The sequence below is a fragment of the Pocillopora verrucosa genome, chromosome 6 (genome assembly GCF_036669915.1).
Source record: "Pocillopora verrucosa isolate sample1 chromosome 6, ASM3666991v2, whole genome shotgun sequence".
Classification (NCBI taxonomy): Eukaryota; Metazoa; Cnidaria; class Anthozoa; order Scleractinia; family Pocilloporidae; genus Pocillopora; species Pocillopora verrucosa.
This window is the reverse complement of record NC_089317.1, coordinates 14142555-14155427: the sequence shown is the minus strand read 5'-3', so window position 1 is coordinate 14155427 and position 12873 is coordinate 14142555. Positions and strand designations below refer to the sequence as shown.

Sequence of the window (12873 nt, the reverse complement as noted above, 5' to 3'; positions counted from 1 at the left end):
TAACTAAAACAACAGCTCTTTGTGAACTGGCTTTTGTGCTTCCCGCCATTATAGTTGAATCATAGGATGTCACACATGCGCAGCAAGGTTGCTGGTTTGTTTGTTTGTTCTTTTTTCCAAGCAGCGGCATCTATTGTCGAATTTTTAGCTCATTTCAAGGTAATTTTTATGCGGTTTAGTTACCTGTGAAAATATGAAAACGAGGTTGAAGTTATATTTTTATATATACTTTTGAATGACAGAAAGAAAAGTTATATGGTTTCCATGTGTATCTTATAGAAATTAGTAATGACACAAACGGTTATCACTAATTTTACGTTGATGGATGAATCGCTACCCCTTACATCAGTCAAGCGCATTATATTGGAGTTTAGGAATTAACCAATCATTGATAAACACTTTCTGATCACATTAATCACTAAAGCTGCTGAAAGATGAAAATATTTTTCATTCGAAACGCATAGATAAACCCAGAGTGAAAAAGAATACAAGATGTCCCTTGAAGGACTTTCACGTATTTGTATCTACATCAGAATTTGAAAATTTTTCTTGGAAGTGGAAATCCTGATTTAGATTCAAGGAAGTGCGACTACCATTAAACTTTGTTTCACTTGGCTGCTTGGTAAATGTAGTTGATAATACTTTAACTTCAATATCCTTCACTGAGAATATCTCATCCTTGTCTCAAACAGGTAACTGTTGGGCCACCGTGTCTCAGGCTCACGACTTAGCCCCTCCTCTTCTATATTAATAATTTACTTCTGCTAGTTGGATTCCAACGATTTATGATTTGGTCCTGAAAATCGTGTGAGAGATGGGGAGGGAGAGAATCTATTTTTTTCCCCTGATCAATGATCTAATTTATTAAATTCAAGGTAGCCGTCAGCGTTTCATGAAAAGTGGTGCACATAGCTGAAATGCTTAAGACTGAAATGAACTGAATTTTCCACCTATTAATGAATAATGAGGTCATGATTGCTCTTCGTGTTGTTTATTACTGACATTAAACTCAGGTCAGAAAATTTCACCGTTCGTCACTGAACAAAATCTTCCGGCTTCTGTGATTTGAATCATAGTATAGAGGCCTGATTTTTTGCAGCCTACCCTTGGACAAACCAAAAAGCTTTCATGGATTTTAAGTCCAACTTCCGCGAAAAACTACATAGAAGAAAAAAATTATTAGGGGACTAGCAATGTGGACGGAAACAATTTAAGATTAGACTTGTGATCGTTTCTTATCTTAATCAGTCTACCGCAGGCAAAATATTCTTTAATGACGAAAGCTCGCTTCGAATTGAGGAAAGCTATAACCTCAGTTTTAAGTAAAAAACTCAAATATCTGCTCGTCTTTAAATGTTACCACGGTAAATTCCCATTTCAAAGATACCACAACGACAAAACTAAATACTTTATGTCATTTCACATAGTTTACTCCAAGCATAACCACCTTTGCAGCCGCTGTTTGGTCTCACCACGCAACGCGCTTTCTCCCCCCGTTGCGTGATTTGATCAAACAAGGACTGTGAAGACTACTTAAAACACTATTTAAGGTATAGAAAATTCACCCAACCTTACAAAGTTGAACAAATAGCCCTTCAACACAAAAACCAGAGGCGTATTTCAAGTAATGAGACTGAGAAGAGTAAGCAGATGGAAAATCGAACGAGAAGGGCAGCGAAACACGTGATCAAGAACTCAGAATCTCACACTGATGGTAATACTTTTATAGCAGTGCTCCAACCATCCTGGTCAAAACAATGACGAAAACAAAGCGGCAGGAAGAAAACAGCAACCAAACTGTCACTGAGGAACAAGCTAGATGTACCTAACGTAAGCACAAAAATGGCCTTGACGAGATTGGTAAGTATTACGGGTATTTTATGTCTCAACCTTGTCTCTTCAGGAGGAAAGTAATTGAAGACAAGTCGATTTGTAGTTGCACAATGAACAATTTATAAATTCATTCATATTTTATTTGTGCTATGTCAAATGTAGAAATACAGTCATTTCTCGGCATTAAAAAAAGCAAAGCCAACTATTCAGCAAATATAGCAAATTATCTAATTCTTAAATCACTCTAAACAAATTTGATCGATTTCACTTACAAAAGATAACAATTGCTTGAGTAGCCTATAGCGGAACCATATTGGAAAGTTACATAATTATAATCTATTATAAAAAATTGTCATTTAAACTCTATATAAACTCTTCTTAAATCACTCTCTAAAAATTTGATGGATTGCACTAACAAAGACAAGAATTGCCTGAGTAGCCTATGGCGGAACCATATTTGAAAGTTACAAAATTATCATCTATTATAAAAATTGTCATTTAAACTCTATATAAAAAATACAAAATACAAAGACTATCATCGTCATAGTCAGTAACTAATCAACCTCTCACGATTGCACCTGCTATATAGTCAAGGGTATTACAAAAATATTAATTAACAATAACTTCTTCGCAAATCTACTAAACATATATGTAAATTTTAAAATTCTTCCTAGCTTGATGAGAGGCGATGTATATATCTCACTACTGACAAAAATAAAGATCATGGCACAACGTGCACCTGCTTTAATAAGAACTAGGCGACTACACGAGTGACTCTTCAGTGGAAACGTCTCTTAATTTAATCTACATCCACTTACATTAACTTCTTCGCAAATCTACTAAATATATATGTAAATTTTAAAATTCTTATTAGCTAAATCAGAGGTGATGTATATATCTCACTTTTGACAAAAATAAAGATTATTATGGCACAACGTGCACCTGCTTTAATGAGAACTAGGCGACTACACGAGCGACTCTTTAGTGGAAACGTCTCTTAAAATTTAATATGTTTAACCTATTGCTATTTTGAAAAAGACGATAAAGTTTACAGTGCGGCACAGACAGATTAAAGTTGAAGTCTTGGACGGTCTTTCCTCTCACACTAAACAGTCACTAACCTCAGGTCTCAAGCTCTGAATAAGTAAATAGAGACGGAAAATTTCAGTAGGAAAAAATAATGTGGACTCTTAACTACAATTGATCAACTCTTCCACTTTATGTTCGAAGTCTAAAGGAAACGAAGACATTCGACAGCAATAGTCTGCTCAAATATATATTAAAACACGTGGCGTTTTTGTTTCGAAAACTTAAAATTGATAGCAATTAAACAATAACGACAATGCCGTTACTGAATACGGCTGAGCCCAAACTTTCCCCTCAGAATTTAACAGCAGCATTGCCCAAACCATATTAAGTGAAAAGTAATAAATGATAAAGAAAAACTACTAAACAAAGACAGCAAAAGATAACAATATCTGTCAGCGAGATATTCTTTTAAGGTTTGTGTGACAGAGTAAGGACCGTCCAATACTGTACTTCAAAGTCAGCCAAGTGTGATAGAATGAGACTGACAAAGTTTACAAGGTTTTGTGGTTTTCGGAAAAACTCACATGCTCTGCATATTAGAATACGTTACGTCCCCTCCAGAAACGTTAGCATATGTAGGATCAGGCTGAGGGACACCAAACTGTGTTATGTCAGCGTATTCAGTTCCTTCGTACGCTGGAGGACGAACAACTGCAGCTGCACTAGCACCAGATGGTCCAGGGGCATGCCCAGCGTCATGTCTTCTAAACTCATCCAACTCAGCATAATCAAGCTCCCCGGGTCTCTGTCGAAAGGAAAAGATAGGCAGTCTGAGACTACATGTGGCGTCTGATATGTCAATTTTCTGTAGCATTGAACAGAAATAGAGGTTGTCATTATGCTCCGATCGCACCTTGTACACCTTTCTGTAGAGAAAAGTTTATTTTGTTTATCAGGCGTCCGCGAGAGGCCTTTGTAAAAGAATGTTTGTCTTCTGTAGTGTCGCGGCAAGCACTAAAAACATAATTTCTTCGGTTCTGTTGGAAACAGTTCGCCAATTTAAACAGTAACATTATCTATTTTCTAAGGTAAATTTGTTTTCAAAGATTCTATGATACGCTGATCACATTTCCTGGTTTTCTTCTACACGGTAAAGTTTCAGTTTGTTTATCGCACGGGCGAGAAACCATGATGAAGTGTTTTTGAATGTAGCGTGACGGCAACTACTCAGAAAATGTTGTGAAAATCTTGGGTGTTGTTAGGCACAAATTAACTTGTTTCAAACGCTTTCTTCTTTCTTTAGTGTATATTTCGCCTAATAATCCCTAGTGCGAATGTCGAACTACAAAAGAGACAATAAGTGACAATGTGTCAAATCGAGTGAAGTTCGGCTTCCATTGTTACTTACCCTCACTCACTCAATCACTGATCCTATAACAAAGTGGTTTCACCTCAAATTATACAGGAAGCAATGGCCACAAAAATGATTCGAATGATACTTTCCATTCACTACAGTTTACTGTACCCCAAATTCGCAACTAGAAAGCCATGTCCAGTGTTGTGATATCCTACGATGTGCTTACTGACCTGATACCAAACGATATCATAGTCACTTACGCTAAACAAATGTCACGGTGTCATTAATTTAGACGAGGTATTAGAAGTTAAAGACAAAGCTTGCAGTTTATGGTTAAGGTGAAGAACAACTTTTTCTACAACGCTGCCGAACAACAACATTGGACCATCAAATACTGGTAAACTTAACGGTTATTTAGGTATCAAAAGTACAGCTATGCTTCTCTGCCTCACAGAACGATGGACACTAAGCAGGCGGATACGTTCCGAGATCATTGGTGCCGTTTGCTTACTCGCTCTATTCCTCTCGCGGGCCACACGATAAGACGCCCAACAATTAATTTTTGTATCTACTGAAAATATCACTGCATTTTGTTGTCACTTTGTGTACCGTAAATACCTTATTTGTACCTTTTTGGTCACTGGCATATAGGCATTCGCCCTAAGTATGGGTATGTGCCGCTGAAGCCTTCTAGGAAGGTTACAGTGTCGTCAAACACGCTGCAGGACGCAGCCAGCTAAATAAGTGCCTACTTTGGTCGATCAATGTACGAGAGTGAATTTAAACTTGTTTGGTCAACCCAAGTAATAATTTAACACGGTCCAGTTTCTAACAACGCTTCAGCATCTTGAATAACGAAAATCATGTTCCTCTCTATACAAAAGCGATACAAAACCTCTCAGGTATTTAATATTGTAACGCTAACGCATTAGATTCTATTACTATTCGTGCCTATTACGATCTTTTCGGATCGTCAAGAGTCTCAAGAGGTCTACGACAGGAAAACATGTCGTTCTCCCATACCTATGTTCCTAGCCTATCTAATGACCTGTACATTTGTGCCTTCGAATGAAACCTTACAGCTTCGGTTTGGTAGCGAAAGATTAAATAATATGCATTTTTCAAGATTAGCTCGAATACAGAGCTATTAACGATCAAAGTCTGACAAGCTCTACAGCGGCATGCGCATTTTTCCTTGTTGTTAAGTGCTCTAACCCCCAAAATGTATGTTGATTAAAGAAATTTCCTTGTTTGACTGATCGTCACAATGAAAGAATCATGGCAACTAAATAAAAACCTCACAATTCTAAAAGCAGTTAAAGCTCAATTTTTTAAGTTCACGACCGCACATCCTGGGACCTGGGTCGGGGAAGGTTGTTACGTTATCCCAGGAACCATGCTAAAAGGCTGCAATGAAAAACTTAAAACCGCGTTGCCAAGACAAGAGAGTACTGTGTACATCTCAAGCGCGTGAAATAAATAACAGTATGACGCTCACCATTCTTCGCTTGCGAAATGTCAGCCGAACAGATTGTGGAACAATCGTGTCCAGTAGGGGAACAGGCTCTTAAAGTAGCCATTTTTTTTAGCTGAATGTATTAGTCATATTCCTCTGATTTGACCAGTGGTATGTGTTCGAAGCCTTCAAAGCTTTCAAAGCCGGGACATACTTTGGAAGGTAACGCATAGAAATACCCGGTGTGAGTGTATTATTCTTGTACCTAACATCGTTTGGCGCTCCGGCCACGCGATACGTTCGTCCTCTCTTCTTGGTTTCTCCTTTCTCCTCCATAATTGCTGGCGTGTCTTCACAATTTTCTACGTCACGGCTACTTAACATCATCGTCTGTGCCGCGCGCTAAATGGAAATTCTTTTTGGCCACCAAATCGTACTTTCAAAGCGCAAAAAAAATGGTCAAAGGGAGCTAGCTAAGCGCTTAGGTCAATTATTTCAAATCTTAAATACAGCTATTAACCAGAAAACGCCAAAAAAATATTTCGTGTCATAGGCACTTTAAATAACCAGTCACCACGAGAACGAAAAAGATTTGTTTTAGATCGCGCATTACGTCTCCAAATAGGGAGGCAAGAGAATAGCACAATAATAAGATTATAATAACTAAGGTTTATATCACTCTTAAACCAAATGGGAAGGAATTTAACATTTCTCTGCAGGGGGTGAGAACCAAAGGAGAATCATCAGAAGCTCTATCGATATCCCCTCTAACCGAGCAGGAAAAAGCAGAACAGGGTGTGGATTAGACTATTAGAGTGGACAAGCGATGTGGTCCGAAGAGAGCCAGAGGAGGAATGTGGTGGGAAATGTGAGATGAAAGCTACACTTAAGGTTACCTTTTTCTTAAGAAAGATTAAGATGAAAAACTTTTCCTCCGCTGAAATAAATTGAGACAACGAAGTGCGTTACATCAAAAAAAGTACAGCAACAACACTTTTCTCGATGTCATCGTTACCTTGGGTCTCTTCTTTGTCTTTTTCGACTTGTCCACTTGGGCATATTCATCAGCTGGTGGTCGTCTATTCTTCTTTTTAGTCATATCCACCTGTGCATAATTAGCCTCAGCCTCAGGAGCCGAGGCTTGAAGACTCTGAGCAGCCTCCTGATATCCATCGTCAGTTTCATAGTGATTAGCACTACCCCTACTATCAAATCAAAAGAAATCTTGAAACAAGTCTTCTGCATTATTCTGATGTTTTGTTCCTAGTAAACTTATAAAAATCCTCGTCGTCCGGAGACGTATATAGAGAGAAAGAGAGAGAAAGGAAGGGAGAGAGGAGGGAGGGAGGGAGGGAGGGGGAGGGAGGAGGGAGGGAGGGAGGGAGGGGGAGGGAGGAAGGGAGGAGGGAGGGAGGGGGAGGGAGGAAGGGAGGAGGGAGGGAGGGGGAGGGAGGAAGGGAGGAGGGAGGGAGGGGGAGGGAGGAAGGAGGGAGGGAGGGGGAGGGAGGAAGGGAGGAGGGAGGGAGGGAGGGAGGGAGGAGGGAGGGAGGGAGGAGGGAGGGAGGAGGGAGGGAAACATATCCACCTGTGCATAATTAGCCTCAGCCTCAGGAGCCGAGGCTTGAAGACTCTGAGCAGCCTCCTGATATCCATCGTCAGTTTCATAGTGATTAGCACTACCCCTACTATCAAATCAAAAGAAATCTTGAAACAAGTCTTCTGCATTATTCTGATGTTTTGTTCCTAGTAAACTTATAAAAATCCTCGTCGTCCGGAGACGTATATAGAGAGAAAGAGAGAGAAAGGAAGGGAGGGAGGAGGGAGGGAGGGAGGTAGGGAGGGAGGAGGGAGGGAGGGAGGGAGGGAGGGAGGTAGGGAGGGAGGAGGGAGGGAAGGAGGGAGGGGAGAAAGGGAGGGAGGGAGGGAGGGATGAGGGGAGGGAGGGAGGTTTTTCAGAACGTATTTTCATTACTGCCAAAGTAGTGTTCATTACTGCGAAGATCGCTTTTATGTTCATTTCGTAAACCGCAGTTCAAACATGATTTACATATATTCACAGTCACGGTAGAGTAGTGTTAAAATCACATGATTATTCCAGTACTTACAGATTATCCATTGGCACTTCATCTAAGATAAAATTAAGAAATAAATAAATAAATAACCTTAAAAAATGGATATATCAACAAATAAAAACAAAGTTAAGTACCAAATCCATGAACGCATATATTTGGTAATAGAAGAGGACTGCAATAACAGAACTGGTATTTAAAACAGAAAATTTCCACTATCCAAAAATACCCTCAATGATAGAGTGGATAAAAACTCAACTTAACGTGCAGCTTGACATGTCTCTCAGACTCGCGGTAAATTCTATTTGCGCAACGGTCTCTAAAAGCTTGGTCTGATAACCTATTGTCTAACAAGGATATATGTACGATTTTCTTACTGGTTAGATTTCTCACGTGCTTTGTGATTAAATATTTATCAAGGTAACTTGCTGCACACTGCTTAAAACACATTTAATCTGTTATATAGGCGTTGAACTATAGAGTTAAAATTGTAATAATTGTGCCGTTCGAAATTGAAATTATTCTACCCAAACAAGGAAACTCGCGACGAGAACTTCTCTGTTTAAATATGCTCTTAAATTTAAGGCTGCAGCAAGTCTTTACTTTCTCAGTGCCTATTAATAAGGGAAGACACTCTTAGAAAGACCTTGTGGTTCTGTTGCCTTGGACTCAGACCAATCTTTCCCTGATAGGCAGCTTTTTGGTCTTGTGAAATCCTTCTGACGAGCGCGAAGTTCAAGGTGTATTTTACTGAACCGAGCTAACATTTCTTTGAGCAAATTTGCAGCCACCAATATTGCCACGATAACACAGTTTCACTGTTATCGTGGCAATGTCGTGGCAATATCACCGTTACGATCCCTCACGAAGGACCACCAACATCTCGATGATATTGGAGTTCCAGCGATCGCAATTACTGAAGAACTATCTCACTGACATTTTCCTGCTGGTGTACGTCTTTCGCGAGTGATTGGTTTGCACCTAATGTTGGAGTAGTATCTCATGTTATTGATGAATCTCCGCCAGTTCAACTTCGCGACGCAATTTCTACACCCCTCTGTTTTTGATTGCTCGCAAGGAATTATTCGGGTTCTAAATTTCAACGAATCATTTTTTTTTTTACATTACATTATAAATAACAAACAACTGACGAACTGACGAACTAAATCTTTTAAACAAGAGAGAGAAATTTCTTTGTATTGAAAACATGATCTAAATTAATTTTTAGCATCTGAGAGTATTGGGTGATCTGTTGCGTAAACAAATGTTCAGCCATAAAAAGCGTACGAATCCCGCCTAAAAAGAAAGCAGTACACATATAGTCAACTCTCTGCTAATGGAAGCTCTCGTAAGCAGACAGCTCTACTTGACAACCCCACTTCTTTCTTCCAAGTAAAACTTTGTATTTACACATTTCCGTAAGCAGACACTCTCTCCACAGTCCCTGACAATTTTAGAGGTGAAAATTGGATTTTCTTTTGTTTACGTTCTCTCGTAAGCGGACACCCCATGCATAATTATGGACTCTTGACAAAGAAATTTGTTTTTAACTTGCAAATCAACAAAAATCTGACCTTTCACAGAGCAACAATACAGTAGGGATTGGTTTTGTCAAATCTCCGTTTGTCCGCGGGAAGCAAGCCGCCCGTTCGTTTGATATTAACAAGAGTCCGGCATAACATTTATAGTGTCACGTTATGGCCACGTTCGTCATGATTTACTTTCCCTCTTGTTTCTCCCGTAAGCAGACATCTACTCCTATTCCTTTTAGGGGTCCGCTTATGGGAGTAATTTTCGTAGGAGGACAGTTCTACTCGCAGACACTTTTTCTAATTCCAGAGGGTGTCCGCTTACAAGAGAGTTAAGTCCAATACAATTAACGACAAAAAGTAACTTTTTTTTTTTTTTTTTAGTTTGAACATCCAAATTCACATTCCTACAAAATTTATGTTTCATCTCTCACTTTCAGTCCGAAATTTGTGTTTTCGTTCGTGTGGCAAGCAAATGGTATTGAAGTGAAGCGTATTTTATGTTCGATTCGAAAAATCCGATTTCTCTGCAATTTCGCTGGTCCACCATTGGAAAATACTGCTTAGTTTTTTTAGTCTTTTTCAAATACAAATATAATTAAATTTGACGAAAAAAATCCTTAAAGAGAAGAACAAATTTTTTGAAGTGAAAAATCTTGTAAATTTTAAACATTGTCGATTATAGTACGTCGTAGTATACATTAGTCCATTGAGTCACAGAAATACATGTACTCAATTCCAATGAGCACAATCAAACAGGGCTAAAACGTCTTTTCCGTAAAATAGTGTGACTCACTAACAAGTATTACAAGTGAGCTTTTAAGACTTCTCTTTGGTCCAATCCAGCCCGGTACGCAGAGGAAACTTTAAATGTAAATGAACTGTTACAAATTGAGGAAATTATTTACCATTTCCGCGACTTGAAACCTTTCTTCGTTTCCACAGAATAATGATTACGACTACACCAATAATAAGCAGAACACCGGCCACAGCTGCTCCAGCGTATATTGCAGTGTCCATTTCATTATCTGCAGTACTCTGGGAACCCTTGGTGGGACTTGGTTCTACATAACACAAAAAAATTAGAAAATTGAACTCTTTACAAGGCGTAAACAGCTTGACACTGTAATTCTTTATTGGGTTTACTTTAGGTTGGAAATTATTCGATTTTTTATTATTGGTTACTTCATTGTAATTTCCAGGCTATAGTTATAAAAAACAATAAACAAGCATCCCAATAACTTCTTGCAAGAGACCTAACATATGATCTATGTCAACTCATTTCCTAAATCCCTTCGAAAAATGAGAACCATTAGCGGAATTGACCGAAGAAAAAATTAAATTGTTTCAAAAGAATATGTTCACAAATTAACTTATTAATTGAAATGTGGTAACAAAAAACATTGCAGAACAACTTCTCGTTCGTCAGCCCAATGGACCTCTAGTTAGCACACAAGTACCCACTGCGACGTAAGCGAAATTTTTCTCATTGATTCAGGTTTTGCAAGCGAAGAATTCACCCGTAAAAACCACGATGTTCATGACACGGAGAGTGCTTGAAAACTAATAAAAGAAAAGGATAAACCTTTGAAAGGAGAAAATAAGATTCATTTGAACATACTTCCTTGTGCCTTGACTTGCTGGATGTTTGCTTTCTCTTGTTTCAGGCTTTCACCAAGCTCATTAGTTGCAGTAATAGCAAACTGATACACCTTTCCTCTCTCCAACAGTATTTTCATTTCTCTCACAGAAACATCTCTGATTTTTTTTATTTCTGTCCACTGTCCCACTTTCCCATCAGTCACTACTCTTTGGTACACTGTATACATGGTGATAACTTTTCCATTACTTTCTGGCTTCTTCCACTTTAGGGTAATTGTATCGTCTGTCGTTTTATCTGGCAGTTGGTCTATTTCGACCACATCTGGAGCTCCTAGATTGTTGTCAAGCACACGAACAGCGTGAAATTGCTAATACTTACGCAACTTATTTTTATCAGTGATTAAATAATCTGTAAATTGGTCCAGGAAAGATTTTTCGAGGACATTGGTAATGAGAAGCCTAAAATGATGGTCGGTTGTAGCCTAAAACAAATACTGCATTACATTTAAATGATACACTGACCTCTACTGGCATTTAATTGCTACTTACATATGATCAAATGAAGGACCAATGCATAGATGACGTCGCAATTCGCCATTCATTTGTGTCACGTAATTACAGAAAGGAACTAACTTTGTGTGCAACTATTTTCTGCTCTTCAAAGTTTGACATCGCGCATGACTCAGTATAGGCACTCGGCAATGACACAGCGGAAAAATGAGTGCACATGCTCCGCTTCCCGAGCCATTTGAGTGTCCAGGGCTACGATTCTTCATTTACAAACGTAAGTTGACACGGGTTTTTCCGGGTTTGCCAACTGAGGAGGCGATGACAAGAAGCACTAAAGCGGTAACAGGTGCGACGAACTTCGTAACCATGTTACGGCTGCTTGCTACCACAATACTTCGTGGCGAATGAGGTTCGAAAGAAACTTTCCTGAAAACGGCTACCTTAATTGTTTTGGTTTGGGCTTACCTTGCGAAATGAAAACAAGCTATAGGAATTCTAAAAATGCGGCCATTTTGCCTCGATAGACAATATATTCTGAGAAAAATAATTTTACTGACGATATTACTCACTGGAATTGGCTCTAAAACTGCTCATTTGCAATTCCGTGACATAGTTTTGAAAGAAAACCAAACCTAGCGTTAACACAAGAAGTGCTACATGTGTAAAACAATGGAATGTTTTGCGCAGTAAGTGTGCAGAAGTGCGCACCAAGTGTCAATAAATTAAGTAGCAAATCCTTCTAGCTATCGGACCTATGGAGGTTTGATTCTTTTTAAGTGCTTTGAATATATCTGGTAGGCCGTATTTAAGAAAACGATATCCATCCACCTTAATTATGTGGTTTAGCTTTTTATATAACTATCTTAAACTTTCTTCATGGGTCGTAATTTTTCCTATTTTATCAGGTAACAGCTTATTGCTTGACTTCTTTAACTCGCACTCCGTTTCTTTCCCTCGTACTTTTCTCATCTTAAAGAAAATAAATGAAGGATTCTTCGAGGCCGTCCACAAACTGTTTGACGAGATTTCCCCTTAATATTGGCATATCAAAAGCGATTTTCATGAAAGGCCCATTACTTCATACTTCAATTCTTTGGTCAACCGATGTGTGAAAATCGTCTCACTGTCAAAAGGGATAATTGATTATTGGGTGTTTTGAATACAGCCAGTAAGAGTTTAGGAAAACTGTATCCAACCAACTTAAACGTCACTATCTAGCGGCTGTTGTTGTTGTTGATTTATACCAAAGGTTATGACACGTGAACATAAAAAAAAATTAAAAAAAACACAAGGCAAACAATACTTGATAAAACAGGTAGCATTTACAGAACGTAACCGCGCAGTTTGTCTCTTGTTCTCACCTACGTTCACCAGTGGTTTATTATTACGCTTCTTTATACGTAGTTACCTCTCAATTAACTATTGGAGAGGGAAAGGAACTTGGCCACTGAGGAGGGGACAAACATTTAAAATAAAAAATTCGTTAAT

General features: G+C 38.7%; 1 protein-coding gene across 1 annotated transcript in view; it reads right to left on the bottom strand.

The window, feature by feature from the left end:
* Positions 1–1929: 1929 nt before the first annotated feature.
* The window catches only part of LOC131787144 (neural cell adhesion molecule 2), a 33257-nt gene continuing 22313 nt past the window's right edge, over positions 1930–12873 (bottom strand). Inside the window, exons 8-12 of the mRNA XM_066168620.1 lie at positions 10895–11206; positions 10182–10337; positions 7781–7802; positions 6691–6877; positions 1930–3667 (exon numbers count right to left, since the gene is read on the bottom strand). Coding sequence (XP_066024717.1) covers positions 3443–3667; positions 6691–6877; positions 7781–7802; positions 10182–10337; positions 10895–11206 — 902 coding nt within the window. The 3' untranslated portion in view covers positions 1930–3442. The remainder of the gene's footprint in view (positions 3668–6690; positions 6878–7780; positions 7803–10181; positions 10338–10894; positions 11207–12873) is intronic.